The following is a 14,697-nucleotide window of genomic DNA, read 5'->3' as shown; positions in this document are numbered from 1 at the left end:
GTGAATAGTCAGGATAGTGGCATTGGAAGGGAACTTGCAGATGTTGGTGTCAATGGTACAAATAGAAATAAATGACTATGTTATGATAGCTATTATGGAGATATGGTTACAGAGTGACAAGGATATTCAAGGGTATTTGAAAATCCAGAAGAAGAGGCAAAAAGATAAACATGATGGGTAGCTTTATTAATAAAGAATGGTATCATTGTGGTGGTGAGTGTGATATCAGTGCCATAGGTCATGATGTGAAATCAGTTCAGATGGAAGTAAGGAATGGAAAGAGATAAAAATTATGGATGGGAGTTATTTACAGGCCCCAAGAGAGTTGCCTCACAGTAGGACAAAGTATACATCCATAAATAAAGAAGAGCTCTATAACTGTATTGGATGATTTGTATCTGAATATTGACTGGCCAAATCAGGTGGACAGGGTGACATGGTAGACAAACATTTTGAGTGCAACAAGAATTGCTCCTTAGAGCAGTATCTTGCTGAACCTTGCTGGAAACAGACTATTTTAGATCTAGACTTGCGTAATGAGTTAGGACTAATAAGAGATCTTGTAATTAAGAATCCTCTGGGGGCATAGTGATCACAACACAGTATAATTTCAAAATCAGTTTTAAGGATAGCAATTCAGATATCAAACCGATGTCTTTTGCTTAAGTAAGTGTAATTAAAGAGTATGAACATAGACTTATTCATGGTGGGAACATCAACAAAAGACAAATACTTTGGCCAAGCAGTGGCAAGCATTTAAATGGATATTTCTTAAAGCTCTGCAAAAGTTTATTCAGGTCAAAAAGGAATCATTGAGAAGGATGAACCACACATGGTTAATAAAGACAGCTAAGAGCATCCAATCGAAAATCACAGTGGCAAAAACTAGAGGTAGGCCAGAAGATTGGCAATTATTTTAGGAAACAGTCGTAGCTGACTAAAAAGCTAATAAAGAAGGAGAAAAATGACTATGAAGTATATTGGTAAGAAAATAATAGGAACAGCTTCTACAAATATATAAAAAGAAAGTAGCTAAAGTAAGTGTTAGCCTCCTAAAGGATACAACTGGGGAATTGACAATGGAGAACAGGGAAATGGCAGATAATTTAAACCAATATTTTACATCAGTTTTCACAGGGGATGTCACTGTAAACATTCCAAAAATAACAGATAACAAAGGTACTAATGTGAGGAAAGGTCTTGTAATTGTCTCTATCATGAGAGACAAAGTACTTGATAAATTAATGGTGGGAATGAAGGCAGATGAGTTACCAGGACCTGATGGACTGCATCTAAGGTTTTCAAGGAAAGGGACTGCAAAGATAGTAGAGGCATTGGTTGAAATATTCCAGAACTCAAAGGATTCTGGTAGGATCCTAGTGGATTGGAAAATTTGATATTGTGGTATCCCTATTCAAGATGGGAGGAAGACAACAAGCAGGAAACCCATAGGCCAGTTAGTCTAACATCTGTCTTTACAAACATGCTAAACTCCATTATTAAGAAAGAAATAGCAGAACATTTAGAAAAGTTTAACACATCAGAGTAAACATGGTTTTCTTAAAGGAATATAGTGTTTGATAAATTTGCTAGCGTTCTTTGAAGATATAATAAGTAAATTCATTAAAGGGGAACCAGTAAATGAACTATATTTGAATTTCTAGAAGGCGTTTGATAAAGTGTGACATGGAAGGTTATCGTATAAGATAGGACCTCACAGTATTGAGGTTAATAAATTAGCATTGATTGAGAATGGGTGAACACACAAGACAGACAGTTAAGATTAATGGGTCCTTTTCAGGTTGGAAAGACATAATTATTGAAGTGCTACAAAGATTAGCCCAATGGTTTCAATAATTTATTATCTATATTAATGATTTGAAGGAGGGGCCAGGTATGCTAATAGTACAAAAATAGTTGGGAGGTCATGTTGTTATGAGGACATAGGAATCTCCAAGAGGATATAGATAGGTTGAGTGAATATGCAAAATTTGGCAGATAGAGTTTCATGTAGAGAAATGTAAGGTCATGCACTTTTGGTACGAAGAATCATGAAACAACCTTATTGAAATAGACAGAGACTCTGAAAAGTACAGCACAGAGGGCTCTGCATGAAACACAAAAAGTTACCATGCAAATACATTAAGTAATTAAGAAGGCAATTTGAAGTTTTACCTTTATTGCAAGGGGAATAGAGTTTGAAAACAGGGAAATCTTATTCCGACTGTACATGGTGTTGTTGAGGCCATTCCCAGAGTACTATGCATGTTTTTGATTCTCATATTTAAAAATGGATTTACTGGCATTGGAGGGTGTTCTGAAGAGATTAACGCGGCTGAATCCTGGGATGATTTACTAAGGACAGCTGGAAAGGCTTGGAATTTAGAATTTATAAGAATCAAGAGTGCTTTTATTGAAACATGTTGATTTTGAGAGAGCTTGACAGACTAAATGTTGAGATGATGTTTCCACTAGTGAGGGAATTTCGACCTAAGGGACATGGTTACACAATAAGAGGACATTATTTAACACAGACATAAAGTAATTTCTTCTCACAGAGGGTAGCGAATCTTTGGAATGCTTTAACTCAGAGCGTTTACAGGCTAGATCACTGAAAGTATTTGAAGAGGTGAAAAGATTTTTGAAATATCAGGATATTGATGGCTATGCTGAACTGGAGCAAAAATGGAATTGAGACCTGAGGCAGATCAGTTATCATTCTTATTGAATGTTGGGCAGGCTTGAGAGGCCAAATGGTCAATTTCTAATCCTGTTTCTTATGTTTCTTACACCTGATGCCCTTGTAATAGAGGCTGTAGGTTTGGAAGATATTCTTGAAAAAGCCTTGGTGAGTTGCAGCAGTGTATTTTGAAGGTAGTCTGAGCAAAACTATGTCATATGTAATTCATCTACTACTTGATGAATGGTCCTTTAAATAACCCAAAATGTGGCTATTTTGCTTCAGGATGCTTTTTTTTGGCAGTGGTTAATGTTGATGCATCCTGCCTATCTGTTGACAAAATTTGGGATTTTGATCGTTACTGTTTCAGTTTGAGCCACATGAACTTTTATTTCAGAATAAAAAGGGCTTTTTGTGGTGGTAATGGAAATAAATGAATACGAAATATATTAGGAACAGATATGTGAAGCCAGTATCTTAAAGTACTTGAAATACAGGAACCTGATGCCAGTGCGAACTCTCTGCAACAGCATCTCAGCTGGTCCCACTTTTCTTCCTGTTCTCTGCTAGGCTGTGTTTATTACCTCCAGCTGTTTATCTGGAAGGTCCGTGTATACGTATGAAAATTTACAATGAGAGCTGCAGCATCCCAAATCCAATACCTGAACAACACAAGCCGACCATGGACCCTGAAAACAAACCCTAATCTCAAAAATGACCTGTGGTGCCACCACACTAGAAAGCAGCCAGCAATATTTTGAATGTTCTAGAGGCATGGACTTACCAGCAGCAGAGCAATGTCTAGAATTACAAGGTGAAACAATGAGTGATATACTAGGAATATGTAAAAATAAACCAAAACTGAGAAATTTCCATACAAAATGGGAAAATAAATTTCTGTTAACAATTGTAAGATAAAGTTAAAAATCACACAACAACAGGTTATAGACCATAGATTTATTTGGAAGCACTAGCTTTTGGAGTGCTGCTCCTTCATCAGGTGGTTGTGGAGTACAATTGTAAACTAAAATAGCCTTATATGTTTCTGTGTCATAAACATATATTGATAAGTAAAAAGGGAAATTTGGAAGAACACCATTCAACAGGCAAAATGTATTTAAGGATAGTTTCACTTAAACAGCATGATTCAAACCAAAAACTGTTGGTGAACTGTCAGCCTTTTAAAAGTTTTAAGTCATTTTTTTCTGTAAGGCAACGTGCACAAAAACAGAATTTTGCATTTGTCATCTTCTGGTAAAATGCAGAAAATTATTCACTGATGGTGAGGTAATTAAAGAAACAATGAGTACAGCCAAAGATTCTTTATTCAAAGAGTTTAAGAACAAAGAAGAAATAATTATTGCAATCCAGAGCATGTCACTTGGTGTTTCCTTAGGGGCAAGACAAATATAATATTTGTTTGAAGACATCTTTCAACAACTACATCAGGATCTGAAGGACTCTGACTGCAGTTTTTGTGATTCATTGACATGACTGCGCAGCCCAAATGATTGTTTTTGTGTGCATGGTTTCTAAAGATGTAATAACTAAAGAAGATCTTCTCACTTTTTTACCCCTCAAAGAGGGAACAATGGGTGAGAATATCTGTAATGAATTCAAAAGGTACATGTATGTGAAAAACATTCCATCATAACAGATGATGCAGGAGCCAGGCTTTGCTGCATTTTGCAGAAAAGATCCAAATTTCCTCTCTTTTGTCAATAATCATAGTATAATCTGCCAGCATGCATTAGCAAGTAAAGTTATGAACTTTTCTTATGCAATGAAAGTTGTTGTTAAGATTGTAATTTTGATTCAGGCAAGAGCCTTTCAGCACTACTTCTTAAATCCTTACTTGATGAACACAATGCTACTTCTTCATCCTCCATGCTGATGCAGACAAGTTGAGTGGTAAATGCATGGCAGATGAAATATAATGTGGATGGGTGTAGTTATCTACTTTGGTAGCAAAAACAGGAAGGCAAATTATTATCCAAATTGAATTAGATTGGAAAAGAGAAAGGTGCAATGACACCTGAGAGTCTTTGCACAACAGTTGCTGAAAGTAAGCATGAGGTGCAGCAGATGATGAAGAAGGCAAATGATATATTGGCCTTCATAATGAGATAATTCAAGTATAGGAACAGTGATGTCTTAGTGCAGTTGTACAGGGCTTCGAAATTAGAGGGAATGCTGCTTATCTCAGCTCTGGCTATGAAAGGAATGCAATGAAGGTTTACTATGCTAATTACTGGGATGGCAGAACTGACACATGAAGAGAGGCTGGAGGGTTGGGGTATTTTCATTGGAGTTTAGAAGAATAAGAGGTGATCTTATAGAAACCTATAAAAGTCCAAAAGGACAAGATAAGGTAAACACAGGAAGGATGTTCCCAATGACTGGGGAGTCCAAAACCTGGAATCACAATTTAAGGACACAGTGTAAGACATTTAGGACTGAGATGAGGAGAAACCTCTTCACACATAGAGGGAAGTTTTTGGAATTATCTGCCACAGAAAACAGTTGAGATCAAAAACGGAAAACAGGGAGAACTAGCCAATTGGATGCAGAACTGGCTCCAAGATAGAAGACAGAGGGTGGTGGTGGAGGGTTGTTTTTCAGACTGGAGGCTGTGACCAGTGGAGTGCCACAAGGATCAGTGCTGGGTCCTCTACTTTTTGTCATTTATATAAATAATTTGGATGTGAGCATAAGAGGTAGAGTTAGTAAGATTGCAGATGACACCAAAAATGGAGGTGTAGTGGGCAGCGAAGAGGGTTACCTCAGAATACAACAGGATCTGGACCAGATGGGCCAATGGGCTGAGAAGTGGCAGATGGAGTTTAATTCAGATAAATGCGAGGTGCTGCATTTTGGGAAAGCAAATCTTAGCAGGACTTATACACTTAATGGTAAGGTCCTAGGGAGTGTTGCTGAACAAAGAGACCTTCGAGTGGAGGTTTATAGCTCCTTGAAAGTGGAGTCGCAAGTAGATAGGATAGTGAAGAAGGCATTTAGTAGGCTTTCCTTTATTGGTCAGAGTATTGGGCACAGGAGTTGGGAGGTCATGTTGCAGCTGTACATGACATTGGTTAGGCCATTGTTGGAATATTGCATGCAATTCTGTTCTCCTTCCTATCAGAAAGATGTTGTGAAACTTGAAAGGATTCAGAAAAGATTTACAAGGATGTTGCCATGGTTGGAGGATTTGAGCTATAGGGAGAGGCTGAACAGGCTGGGGCTGTTTTCCCTGGAGTGTCAGAGGGCTGAGGGGTAACCTTATATAGGTTTACAAAATTATGAGGAGCATAGATAGGATAAATAGACAAAGTCTTTTCCCTGGGGTCAGGGAGTCCAGAACTAGAGGGCATAGGTTTAGGGTGAGAGAGGAAAGATATAAAAGGGACCTAAGGGGCAGCTTTTTCATGCAGAGGGTGGTACATGTATAGAATGAGCTGCCAGTGGAAGTGGTGGAGGTTGGTAAAATTGCAACATTTAAGAGGCATTTGGATGGGGATATGAATAGGAAGGGTTTGGAGGGATATGGGCCGGATGCTGGCAGGTGGGACTAGATTGGGTTGGAATATCTAGTCGGCATGGACGGGTTTTAATCAAAGGGTCCATTTCCATGCTGTACATCTCTATGATTATGACTCTAAAACATAAAGTATTTTCAAGGAGGAGTTAGATATATCTCTTCGCGTTAAAGGGATCAAAAGGTGTGCCGAGTGATTTAGAAAAGCATTTTACAAGAATAGTTCCAGGAATGAGAAACATCATTCATGAGGATAGTCTAAAGAAGTTGGGACTATTCTCCTTGGGACTTTTCTCTTTGGAGAAAATGTTGAGATTTGACTGTGTTGCAGGGATACGGAGAAGCTATTCTCACTTGCAAAAAAGAATGAGAGTGCATAAAATTAAAGGGATGTTCAAATGAAGCAAGGGTAACATGAGAAAAAAAAACTTTTTCACACAGTGAGGTTATGGTGTGAAGTACCTGGAAATGTGGTGGAGGCAGATTTAATTAAGGCATACAAGAGGACATTTGGTGGTTATTTTGATAGAAATAGTGTGCACAGGAAAAGGCAGAAGACTGACACTAGGTAATACAACAAGTGGAGGCATGATGAGCCAAAAGGCCTCCTTCTGCGCCATAATAATTGTGATTTTGGGAGGAAGTGAGAACAGAATACTGAATTAGATGATCAGCATGATCATATTGAATGGCGGAACAGCTTTAAAAGGCCGAATGAACTATCCCTGCTCCTATTTTCTACGGTTCTATGTCTAGATTCCCATGTGACATGGTTAAGTCAAATGAACATCCTAAAAAGATTTTCTAGATCTGTTGCCTGAAATCATCACTTTTCTTAAATTAAGGAATACAGTGTGCAATGAGCTGTCGGACAATACATGCTTACTTTTCTTCAGGTTCCTTATAGACATAATGTCAAAAGTAAATAAGCTGAACTGTTAACTGCAGGGAAAGGACAGAGTCCTAGCATACACAATTAAGGGTGTGAAGCCGTTCAAATTGAAATTGGATCTATGGTTATCCCAAATAAAATGTACGCTGCAACACTTCCCCAGCATGGAGAAAATACTAGGCAAAAGTACATGAAAAATTGCTTTTACCCAAAATGCCTCTGTGCACATCTGAGGGAATTAGCAGAAGAATTCAGATATGATTTCAGGAATTAAGTGTGATGGAACAAACCATAGTATTTGTCTCAACTTATTCCTTCAAGCAGACATTGGTAGATGGCTACTAAGTTTCATTAAATGTTTGATTTACAAAGCAATGAAATTAATATGGAGATAATTACTGGGAAAAAGATGTTGAAAGTCAGATCAAAGGACATAAACTGAAAAATTACCCACTCCTGTGCTTTTAATATGAAAGATTAGTTTGACTCCTCATAACTCTGTGAGGAGGCATTCTATCAAATGATAAGAATGAAGTCCAAATTTTGCACCTGCCTCACAGATAGCCATTTGATGGACTGTTGGACTGTATATGAAAAGCAGTTTCAAAGTACAACCCAGACTTCAAGGCACTGGCATATAATGTGCAGACACAGGTTTCACACTGAGACTAGATGAGTAATGATAGAATGAAAAATTATATGTACTTAGTCTTAAATTTATATAGCATTAAAATAAACTTTTTATTTTATATTTTCTACAGGGTAAATTCAAAAAGTGATTCTTGTGTTTAAAAAAGTTGGAGATCACTCATCTAATCATTTCCCCTTGACATTCAACGGCATCATCTGTGCTGAATACTCCACTATCAACATACCATTGACAAGAAACTGAACTAGACCAGCTATATAAATTCTTTGGCTGTAGGAGCAGATCAGATGCTAAGAATGTTAGACTGAAGGGTCTGTTTACATGCTGTGTGACCCTATTAGCCTAAATTGGGACATGATTAGGAAAGGTTCAGAGGGATATGGGCAAACACAGGCAAGTGGGTTTGGTTTAGTTCAGGGAACTTGGTTAGTGTGGACGAGTTGGACTGAAGAGTCATGTAATGTATGACTCTCTGACTTTATAATTCTTTTCACTCATGTCTCTCTAAGCCTATCAATTCCTAGAAGTCACAATTAGAATGTGATAGAATACTCTCCACTTACCTGGATAGGTGCAGTTCCAATCAAATTTTCTCATCAATCTATCCAGAGATGTTATTGTACACCTCTGAAGCAGGTGGGACTTGAATCTAGGCTACCTAGTCGAGGGGTAGGGACACTACCACTGTGCCACAAGAAGGCCTCTTAAGTGCAGCTGTACCAACAGTCAAGAGGATTAATGGTATCTGGGATAAAGTGACCTGCTTGATTGGCACCTCATCCATCACCTTCAAGCTTCACTTCCTTCCCCATTAATGCTCAGTGACATCAGTGTGTACCACTTATAATATGGACTAAAGCATCTTCAAAACCGTGACCTCTACCACAGGGAAGGACAAGGGCAGCAAATACATGGAAATACCCACAATTTGCAAGTTCCCCTCCAAACAAAAGATAATCCTGATGGCTCCTTTACTGTCAGTAAGTCAAAAACGTGGAATTCTCTTTCAAACAGCACGGGGTGGGGCAGGGCGGTACCTTCACCTTAAGGACTGTAGCGATTCACAATCCCCCCCCGCTTTACGCTATTAGGCATGGCGAATAAATACTAGCCTCGCCAGCGACACGCACACAGCATTGATGAATACAAAAGGTCCTGGGTGATATTTATTGATCCAGTAGCAACACTAGAAATAGGCAATCTTGTCAGCGTCACAGAGTGGACTACGCAATTTGGCTTCTGCATTACCTGAGTTACAACAGTGACTTTACAGATGGATGGTAGAGGCAAGATTGGATTTAAATACATTAGAATTTTAAGGCTGATGAAATTAAGGAACAAGGAGACAATATAGGTCAGCGCGGGTAGGATATGTGAACGGTTCAGGCAGCAGAGATGGGGGGGAAGAACTGACATGGATGTGGCCTAGAATACAGAAATTGCCCAGGATAATATTAAAATTATTAAATTGGGTGATGGCGAAGGCCTGGAAGGGCAAGGTAGTAGCCGTTGGCTTTTCGGCACTATATTTAACTGAATCTCCATCACTCCCGTTTATTCGTCAACTAAAACATGTAATACAATAAACCATTTTAAGACAAAAGTATGTACTCAAGCCAGGTTGTTTATTTTAGAACGAGGAGCACGGTTTCTTTTGTTTAGGTTAGAACCTGACGTTATGAGGTGTACACTGTTGACAAGGTGGGATTTGCCAACCCCAGCAGCAAAGCCGGCCGCGCGCACGCGTGCTCCACGCAGGTGCTGCAGGCATCCAGGTTAACGCATGCCCAGCACTGGGCCGGCAACGGAGGGTTTGCTTTCCCGCGCACGCGCAGAGACGGTACCTCCATCTCGCCGCGAGCTCGGTGCTGACGCAGCCAAGAGTGCAGGCAGTAAACGAGCGGGCGTTGATTGGTGGTTCCCTCCTCTGACCAACCGCCGCCGCCGCCTGAAAGTGAACGGCGCACCGACAGGGGACGGGCCGACACCAACAGCGTACGGCACGGCACGGCAGGGAGAAGTGTTAACATGGTCTAAGGAGTGCCGATTGTGATATATCAAGACCGTCTTTCTTTCTTTCATTGCAAATTGTTCCTGGGTTTTGGCCTGGATTTCCAGGGAGCAGCTACAGCAGCCTTGGACTGTGGATTATTTTTTTTTTAAAAAACGGCAGTGAGTGAGAAAGAGAAGGTGGGGTCGCCAGAAGGAGGGCAGCGCCAAGCGTAGCCCAGCAGCCTGCTTTACCCGGCTGCTTCACTATCAATCAGTCTTCGTTTCGCTCGCCGCTGTCTGGAAATTTTTTTTTTCATTTGTGTCTTGAATTTTTTTAACTGAGTTATACGGGAAACGTTTTGTGTTTTTTAAAAAAAAATCAATTTTTTCATTGGAGGGAGTTTTTTTTTTCACTTTGAATTCCCTCTCAAAATTCAGATTTTAATTATCGACTATGGCCGACGACGACGTCCTGTTTGAAGATGTGTATGAGCTGTGTGAAGTGATTGGCAAGTAAGTGGTTTTTTTTTAATACATGTAGATTTAAAGTAGAAAGCAACTGCAACCAGAATATTATGGTTTTAGGGTTGTGGTTTCATTCGTGGATTTATACAGGACAGGCCCTCCGTCTGTTTCTAATGGATTACAGGATACGGCCGAGGGATTTATTTGGCTTTTTTTGCATAATAACGAAAATAATTCTGGAAGTGAATTTAAGCAAATAACGTTTAGAGATCAGCCCTATGCGTTCTGGAACAACTCCGTTTATTTTCTACAATTTTGTACAAGTGGTACAGCCCATTGTAGACATTATTACTTTTTAATGTTTGAACTGAAATTGAAATATTGATAAAGCTGCTCTTTGCATCTGAAGGATACGGTGCCTTCTTTTGAAGGAGCGGAGCGTTAGGCATTCGTCCAGGAAATAATGAGTAGCTTCGTTTGTTTCCCGCAAAACCAAGAAATTAGCATTAATTATCATCTGTATTAATGTTATTATTTTGATTCAGAAAGTTTATCATTTTAACATTGTATCCATTTTCTTAAGCCGAGCTGAAGATCAATTTTCGAGTCGTGAGAGCAAAGATGCTCTCGCGAAGCAGTCTTTCTGATGCAGTGATTTTTCTGTTAAATAACGAACAGAACATTTTTCCAATGTGCAAGAAGATTTTCATTATCTGGATAAATATTTGGAAAAAAATTCTTTCTTGTAGGTTGGGTCTTTTGTTATTTGTATTCTTAATTATTTTAAAATACTTATGCAGGATGTTGCTTTTCTGCTATTTTAATATTTATTAAAATAGCACTTTAGTATCTCATTTGTTTAGAATTTTTGTGAGAAATATTTATTTTTTTATTTCATTCAAACGGTGGGTTTTTTTGGCCTCTTAGGTAATCAAAATTGTGTTGACAGATAAATTTCAAATATTTGTAGTTGAAAGTAAATGGTCAAATATGATGTTTCATTTGAAATTGTCTTTTTAAATAACTTTATGATACGTTTAATTTTAGGGTGTAGTTTTAGGGTTGTCATTCTTACCTTTTGCATCTATGAAGATTTCCTGTTGCAAGCAAATTGATCTAAATATGCACCAGTAACTTGACCCTTTTTTTTCCCAGTATTCAATCTCCTGAAAGTTTGTTTTTCAGACTTGAGCTTGTATATTGTAAAATTTGTATAACTTACAACTAGCTGATTAACTCCGTTATGTGTGAAATTAATTGTTCTGTAATTTCATCTGATTGTATTGTAATCTTCAATTTCTAAATATATAGCAATACTTTAAAAAAAAAATTCTTTAATTCTGAATGTTTTGTTTTGTGAAAATATTGTGTATGAATAGTTGAGAGGATACCACCACAGATGTGATAAACATTTTGAGAGAGTCTTGTCTTAACAAGAAATAATAATGACTTTTTTTTTGCTTTATTTATAGTCAGTGATATAACAAAATAGCTGTAAATACGCAATAAAACAAATTTGTGATCATATTCTTTCTGATTTCCCAATGGAGTTTGTATTTACTTTACTCTGTTTTAAATTTTTACACACAGGCTGCCTTTCATTCATCAGTTATACAGTACTTAACATAGGGTATTGGGCATTATTAAGGAATGATAAAAGTATGATTCTGTTGAAATCCCTTCAAGGTCTTGCTTCATCGTGTTTCTGTAACCACCTCCAGTTCTCCAACCCTTGGAGAAATCTGTACTATGGACATTGGCTTCTTGTGCATTCACCACTTCTTTTATTTCATCACTTGTGACCATGCCTTCAGCTGCTCAGAACCTGAGATCTCCTCCATTAAACCATTTCATATCTTCAGTATGCTATCCTCTCCTTTTAAGACCCTAAGTTTTTGCTAAATTGCTCTAGATCACCTATGAAGTATTTTGGAAAACTTCATCTTGATAGAAATGCATTTAAGATGTTCTATTTAAACTCTATTTTCATTCTTTAACTTTTGAGTTTGGAATGATTTTCAGTCATGTTTGGTTTTTAAAAAAAAATCAAGTTGTCAAATCAAATAAGAACAAATTAATAAAAACAGATTTCAGAAGCAAAGTCTCTCAAATCCTTCAAGAGAAAGTTGAATGATGTGATGGTGGAGTGTAGGTTTGTATCGAAAGACAACATAGTTTAAATGGTCCCTCTTGTCAACTAAAACTACTTTTGGCATTTAGAATCATATTCGTTTTATACTTAAGAAAATACATACTGAATGTACTCAACAAATCAGGCAGCATCTGTGTAGAGAGAAATCAGATAACTTTGCAGGTCGCTGACCTTTCATCAGGAGAACATTTAGAACTAAGTATTTTGTTGTAAGGGATTAAATTTTCCTCTGTTTACTACAAAGACAAAAAAAGCCTTTGGTTTTACCAGATAAAATGAACATACAAAATGACTGACATACATTATTATGGTTTGTTAGCTTTGTACATGTTGATCAGTGAAAACTTGCAGGTCATCCACCTCTTTCCCCAAAATTGCAACCGTGTTTTTCTTTTGTCTTTTTATAGAAAAAACATTAACCAAATAATTAGTTAAAAGACTCCTTCATAATATGGACAGAACTCGTCTGAAACTTGTAATGGGGTTTGGTTATTGATTTGCATGGATGAGCCAACTCAAAAGGGGTAAAAGTGGCCTGCACTTGATCTAATTTCTGATGGAATGTAGACACAAAGAATGGAAGATGGGTGATTTAACCAGGAGTCCATTAGTAACGAGAGTTTGTGAAGCATCTAGATATGGATTTTAACAGCAGATGCACTAAAACAGGTAAAGGTGGACAATATCGCAGATCTGCTTGGGGGTGACCTTTGTGAATTGGATGATATGAGACTGGAAAATTGACCCCGTCATATTGGTTCTTGAGGTTATGAATAGTGGTTCAACTTGTTTTTTTTAATCACTCATAATTATAAAGGGAGGTAAAGACCTAGTGATATTCTAGCTAGACCTTTCAATCCAAGGACCCAGGTAACATTCTGGGTTTGAATCTCACCATGACAGATGGTGGAATTTGAGTTCCATTTTTTAAAAATCTGAATTTAAGAGTATGATGATACCTATGAAACTATCGCCTGTTGTCAGCTAAAATCCATCTGGCTCGCTAATGTCCTTTTTTTTAAGGAAGAAAGTTGCCATCCATGCCTAGTCTACACTACATGTGACTCCAGATGAGATAGCAATGTGGTTGACTCTCAACTGCCTTCTGGGATGGGGCAATAAATGCTGGCCTAAGCAGCAATACCCTCATATCATGAATGAATAAAGCAAAACTTGTAGGCTATGGGCATTGCTGGCTCCCAGCCAGCATTTTATTGCCTGTCATTCGTTGTCCTTGTGAAGGTGGTTGTGAGCTGTGTCTTAAACTGCTGCAGTCTACGTGCTGTAGCTTGACACACAATGCCCGTAGGGAGTGAATTCCAGAGTCTTGACTCAGTGACAGAGAAGGAACTTGTGATTGTGTTGGGATAGTGGCAACAATCAGAATTCATGAGTTCCTGGCCATACACTCAAATAATGTGTAGACTGGATGGCAGAAGTATTCGCTGACATCTTTAACCTCCTCTTTCTACAATCTGAAGTTCCCACCTGCTTCAAGAAGACCACTGTCACCCCAATACTAATGAAAATGCAATATGCGTCAATGACTACTGACTGGTGGCACTGATCTCCATAATCGTGAAGTGCTTTGAGAGGTTAGTCATGGCCCACATCAACTCTAGCCTCCCAGCCTGCCTCGATCCCTTGCAATTTGCTTACTGGTGAAACAGGTCCACAGCGGATATTTCCCGAGCACTAGACTTATCTCTAGAACATCCGGACAATAAGGATACCTGTGTCCGATTCTGATTTATCCACTACAGCTCTGCCTTCAACACTATAATCTCAACCAAACTAACCTCAAAACTCGGACCTAAGTCGTGGCTCCACCTCTGCAACTGGATCCTCCGCTTCCTGATCCACAGACTGCAGTCAGTAAAGATAGACAACAGCACCACCTTCACAATAATCTTCAACACTGGTATCCCACAAGGATGTGCATTTAGACCCCTACTGTACTCACCTGTGTGGCCAAATTTTGTATAAAAACCATCAAGTTTGCATGACACCACTATTATAGGAGAAAGTGAGGACTGCAGATGCTGGAGATCAGAGCTGAAAATGTGTTGCTGGAAAAGCACAGCAGGTCAACAGCATCCAAGTAACAGGAGAATCGACATTTTGGGCATTAGCCCTTCTTCAGGAATTGTAGGCCACATATCATATCAAGCAATGATGAGTCAATATACAAGAAGGAAGTACATGCTTGATGTCAAAATCTCTCTCTCTCTCAATGTTAGCAAAACAAAACAATTGATATTGAATTCAGGAGGTAAGGAGGAGGAGGACGCAACCCCTATCTACATCGAAGGAGCTGAGGTGGAATTGGTCA

General features: G+C 38.5%; 1 protein-coding gene across 9 annotated transcripts in view; it reads left to right on the top strand.

Moving 5' to 3' along the window:
- The first annotated feature begins 9,613 nt into the window (after window positions 1–9,613).
- Window positions 9,614–14,697, top strand: part of caska (calcium/calmodulin-dependent serine protein kinase a) — a 746,802-nt gene continuing 741,718 nt past the window's right edge. For 3 of the 9 annotated variants that reach the window (XM_072585161.1, XM_072585158.1, XM_072585156.1), the window contains exon 1: window positions 9,615–10,261. In XM_072585161.1, the coding sequence (XP_072441262.1) occupies window positions 10,203–10,261 (59 nt within the window). In that variant the 5' untranslated portion in view covers window positions 9,615–10,202. Of the gene's footprint in view, window positions 10,262–14,697 lie in introns of all 9 variants that reach the window. The other 6 variants (XM_072585163.1, XM_072585164.1, XM_072585155.1 and 3 more) reach the window with 3 other exon arrangements.

The sequence above is a fragment of the Chiloscyllium punctatum genome, chromosome 15 (genome assembly GCF_047496795.1).
Source record: "Chiloscyllium punctatum isolate Juve2018m chromosome 15, sChiPun1.3, whole genome shotgun sequence".
NCBI classification, from domain to species: domain Eukaryota; kingdom Metazoa; phylum Chordata; class Chondrichthyes; order Orectolobiformes; family Hemiscylliidae; genus Chiloscyllium; species Chiloscyllium punctatum.
This window is presented reverse-complemented; position numbering and strand designations above follow the sequence as displayed.